This window comes from Limulus polyphemus, unplaced genomic scaffold (assembly GCF_000517525.1).
Source record: "Limulus polyphemus unplaced genomic scaffold, Limulus_polyphemus-2.1.2 Scaffold4832, whole genome shotgun sequence".
Classification (NCBI taxonomy): domain Eukaryota; kingdom Metazoa; phylum Arthropoda; class Merostomata; order Xiphosura; family Limulidae; genus Limulus; species Limulus polyphemus.
Genome location: NW_013670442.1, coordinates 50,536 through 55,537, shown reverse-complemented (window position 1 = coordinate 55,537; position 5,002 = coordinate 50,536). Strand labels below are relative to the sequence as shown.

The 5,002-nt window shown below is 33.8% G+C and overlaps 1 protein-coding gene across 1 annotated transcript in view; it reads right to left on the bottom strand.

Annotated features, from left to right (window-relative positions):
- Positions 1-5,002, bottom strand: part of LOC106471750 (sushi, von Willebrand factor type A, EGF and pentraxin domain-containing protein 1-like) — a 46,128-nt gene that overhangs the window by 23,734 nt on the left and 17,392 nt on the right. Inside the window, exons 13-15 of the mRNA XM_022400356.1 lie at positions 3,785-3,988; positions 3,009-3,272; positions 1,811-2,026 (exon numbers count right to left, since the gene is read on the bottom strand). Coding sequence (XP_022256064.1) covers positions 1,811-2,026; positions 3,009-3,272; positions 3,785-3,988 — 684 coding nt within the window. The remainder of the gene's footprint in view (positions 1-1,810; positions 2,027-3,008; positions 3,273-3,784; positions 3,989-5,002) is intronic.

The window sequence follows — 5,002 nt, the reverse complement described above, 5'->3', positions numbered from 1 at the left end:
TTGGTGTTCCAATTATCCCTTAAGGAACTAGTGGTAATAAACACGTTTTCAATTGTTTGGTGTTCCAATGATCCTTTAAAGAGTTAGCCTTGTAATAAATACGTTTCCAATTGTTTGTTGTTCCAATGATCCCTTAAGGAACTAGTGGTAATAAACACGTTTTCAATTGTTTGGTGTTCCAATGATCCTTTAAAGAGTTAGCCTTGTAATAAATACGTTTCCAATTGTTTGGTGTTCCAATGCTCCTTTAAAGAGTTAGCCTTGTAATGTATTTATTACAAGGCTAACTCTTTAAAGGACCATTGGAACATCAAACAATTGGAAACGTATTTATTGGAACACCAAACAATTAAAAACCATTGGAACAACAAACAATTGGAAACGTATTTATTTCAAGGCTAACTCTTTAAAAGATCATTGGAACACCAAACAATTGGAAACGTATTTATTACAAGGCTAACTCCTTAAAGAATCATTGGAACACCAAACAATTGCAAACGTATTTATTACCACTAGTTCCTTAAGGGATAATTGGAACACCAAACAACTGAAAACGTATTTATTACCACTAGTTCCTTAAGGGATAATTGGAACACCAAACAACTGAAAACGTATTTATTACCACTAGTTCCTTAAGGGATTATCCCTTAAGGAACTAGTGGTAATAAACACGTTTTCAATTGTTTGGTGTTCCAATGATCTCTCCCGCTACAAACCTGGGTTTCTTCACCTGAGCTACAGTACTTGCGGCTACTAAAGTGTGATTGGTGCAATCCAAAGGTTTAGGAGGATATGCCTCTAGAGGAATGACCAAACACAACAGTCTTAAAATTTATATAAAAATAATTTCTGTTTAATTTATTTAACTTTATGAAGTTAACAAATTTATCTGATCATTTGTCAGTAATGACTCAGTTAATATTCAGATACGAGAAATAATATATTTAATGTTCCGTTATCAGTAGTGACTAATATAGTCTTCAATTTTCAGTAATGATTCGTTTATTGGTCAGTCGTCAGTTATGAATATTTTAATATTCAATTAATAGTAATGCCTCGCTTAATGCTAAGTTATCAGTAATGATTTGTATAATGTTCATGTATCACAAATGACTTGTTTTAAGACTAGATTGAAGGTTCACGCCTATGTTGGACATTTACTAGTGAATGGTATAGAATATATTACACGAAGGTTTTAACAAATCATTGTTCCAGTAGAAGGTTTACACCAAAGCTAGTTTCGGCACAGTAATAAGGAACAGAGAGAATATATACTAGATAATAGTTTACACCAATGCTAGTTTCGGCACAGTAATAAGGAACAGAGAGAATATTTACTAGATAATAATTTACACCAATGCTAGTTTCGGCACAGTAATAAGGAACACAGAGAATATTTACTAGATAATAGTTTACACCAAAGCTAGTTTCGGCACAGTAATACGGAACACAGAGAATATTTACTAGATAATAGTATTTTATGCTATCACCTCGTTTTATTTAGGTGTGCGATGAAAAAAAATTATAAGTGAGCAGTGTAGAGATGTTTTTGTATTACCAATAAGAAAGAGTTTCTTTGTGATATCTTACACATTGGAATAGTCTAAGTATAACGTTACTAAACTCTTGAAAACGTGTTTATTACCACTAGTTCCTTAAGAGATCATTGGAACACCAAACAATTGAAAACGTGTTTATTACCACTAGTTCCTTAAGATTAACACAGTTTGTTCAAACATGTTATTGTTATCAATAACCACACTTCTTACTCAAGTAATTAGAAACATAGTTACTGTAACGCATTACTTACCAAGACAGTCCGGTAAACTTTGGATCTTGTGGACTTTCTGGAAATCCCACGTGTCTTGAATCAGATCACATTCCACGTAACCACGCTGGAGAAGAAACAGATTTGGTGGCATTGAAAACCCACTCTGACATTTCAGTTCACATTTGATCATCGAGTGATTGACTCGACACTGGATGTAACCATTGGCTGGAGAATTCAGAGGATCACAACTTCTTCCTTGAAGAAGAGGTAAAATTAGGTTAATTACTGTCGTTTAGCACGGATTTAATACATTACAAAACACCCATTGCACAGAACAAGATATACTAAAAATTATTTTTCTCCTATGATTTATTACCATGCTCTTACCTGCTACTTAAAACAGTCAAAACTGAGAAGGAAATGTTTTTTTTTTCCTTTAAGTTTTGACAAGATAAATATGTTAAAAGTATTTCTTTTGGACCACTCCTCTTGGTGAAAACAGTTTCTTCTTTAATATGTTAATCAAGGCTTAACTGAAACTCATTTTTCATTCCTTACGCTTGCAGTGATAATCCACAAAATGAAGACATAAACATTAACATCAAAGAGTAGATACCCTGAGAATTTGACAAAGGATGTGTTTAGTAGTGGTAAGTTCCAGAATCTTTAATGATCATGTTACATAAAGGGAGCTTCTGTTAAAAATAATTTACGTTAAACTTTATATAGGAAACAAATAAGCTTATTTCCCTTTACAGTAAATTTTGGGAAGAAATATAGTTTGGTGGAAGTTAATATCCTTGTTTATCTGCTTTACAGGAAATGGCATGGTTCTCGTTTTCCATTTTAGTAGCATTTAACTGATTTTTAAAAATATTTTAAAGAAGAAAAACAGCGTCAAATATTTTATATATAGTGACCCTGCTAACATGCTGCTTAATCAAAGTTTATATTCACCCCCAGTATCCTGCTAACATGCTGCTTAATCAAAGTTTATATTCATCTCCAGTATCCTGCTAACATGCTGCTTAATCAAAGTTTATATTCATCCCCAGTATCCTACTAGCATGCTGCTTAATCAAAGTTTATATTCACCCCCAGTATCCTGCTAACATGCTGCTTAATCAAAGTTTATATTCACCCCAGTATCCTGCTAACATGCTGCCCGCTTAATCAAAGTTTCTATTCACCCCCCAGTAACCATTACTGTTCTCTAAGATGAGAGGTTAAAACTTACGAGTGCTACTGTCAGTTCTTCCCAGATCCTCGACAATGATATTGTATTTACAAGAAGTGAAAGTTCTCAGTTCTGGGTCGGTAGCATGACAGAGATTTTCATGGACGCCATGTTGAGGGATATAAGACAAGGAGCAGTTTACGACAGCAGCATCTCCCCGGACTGTTACAAATTGAGGAGGCTTTATCACTAATGAGTCTGGTTTATTAGTCTCAAATTCTTCATCCTCACAAGCTCCCTTTTCTGGTTCTGGGACCACCCTCTCTGAAAAGGTTGAAATATTTGAAAATGCTGGTATCAAAATCTATATAATATAATTCTCAAAGGAAAACAGTTAAAATATCATCCACAATTACTTGAAGTTAGTTTTATTATTAATTATCACTTGTAAAGATTTATTAGTATAAAACCAGTTTTGAAGAGACGAGAACATGCTTCGTAGTGTGTTATTCCTTCAACTCCGAATCATATTGTCGTGAAAGACCCTCAATTCGTTAAATGTCGAGATTAACTATCGGATGTTGTATGGTATTTCTCGTAATTGTAAGATGAGAGGTTAAAACTTACGAGTACTACTGTCAGTTCTTCCCAGATCCTCGACAATGACATTGTATTTACAAGAAGTGAAAGTTCTCAGTTCTGGGTCGGTAGCATGACAGATTTAGTCATTACATCTATCAACCAATCACACTGTAAAAAAATCCAAGTGTGGGGGAGGGAGAACTTTAACTTTAAGTCAAAATCGTAAAGATCAAGATTGAAAGTAAAAGGCTTACTTTTACATTCCAGGAGTTCCGTTGTATTCCAGCGGAGCGATTGAAGACACACTATTGTAGCTAGTTTAAATTGGCTTGTTGGTACAACGTATCCTGCTAGGCAGCTGTAGTAACAGATGGTTGTTATAGGGTACTTTCCGATTTCGGTTACGTTACACTCCACGTAACCATGCTTAGGTGAGGGTGGAGGGTCACAGGTTGCAGCTGAAAGTTTTAATAGCTTAATGTATTTAACATTGTTTACATGTTAAAATATTCAACTTGACTAATAATTTAGCAGTCAAGACTTATGCTAACGAATAGGCACGTTATATGATTTCATTGAGTCTTATACTAGGAACCAGATGCATAACGTAATTTCGTTTGTCTTATATTATAAACTACACATGTAATGAAATTTCGTTTGAGTCATGTATTATAAACCAGACACATAACGTTATTTCGTATGAGTCTTATACCGTAAACTAGACATGTAATGTAATTTTGTTTGAGTCGTATAATACAAATTAAACATGTAACATAAATTAATCTGAGTTTTATACTACATACATTAGTAGGAAACTCAAACCAGCCCCATCAATTAGAAATCCGAAACTAGTCACGTAATGTAATTTCTCTTGAGTTAATGCTACAAACTATATATTCATTTAAATTTTTTTGAAGAAGTTTGGTTCTTTTCACATATAAAAACAAGAACGATGTTTATATTATTGTTTTAAACTAAACACAGCTGACCTTTAACGACAATTCTGTAGGAACAAAACCCAACAGTCTGTAACTCAGGGTCAGTACTCTCACAGTTGTTGATGTACTCTCCAGGAGCCAGCTCATCCTCCAGGGTACACTCCACATCCAAATCTCCCCCATAAGGAGTGTGGTTTTAATAACCAATAACATGTTTGAACAAACTGTGTTGGTAATAAGTGTGGTTTTAATAACCAGTAACATGTTTGAACAAACTGTGTTGGTAAGAAGTACGGTTATTAATAACAATAACATGTTTGAACAAACTGTGTTGGTAAGAAGTGTGGTTATTAATAACAATAACATGTTTTAACAAACTGTGTTGATAATAAGTGTGGTTTTAATAAACAAGTCAACAAACTGTGTTAGTAAGAAGTGTGGTTTTAATAAACAATAACATTTTTGAACAAACTGTGTTGGTAAGGAGTGTGGTTTTAATAACCAATAACATGTTTGAACAAACTGTGTTGGTAA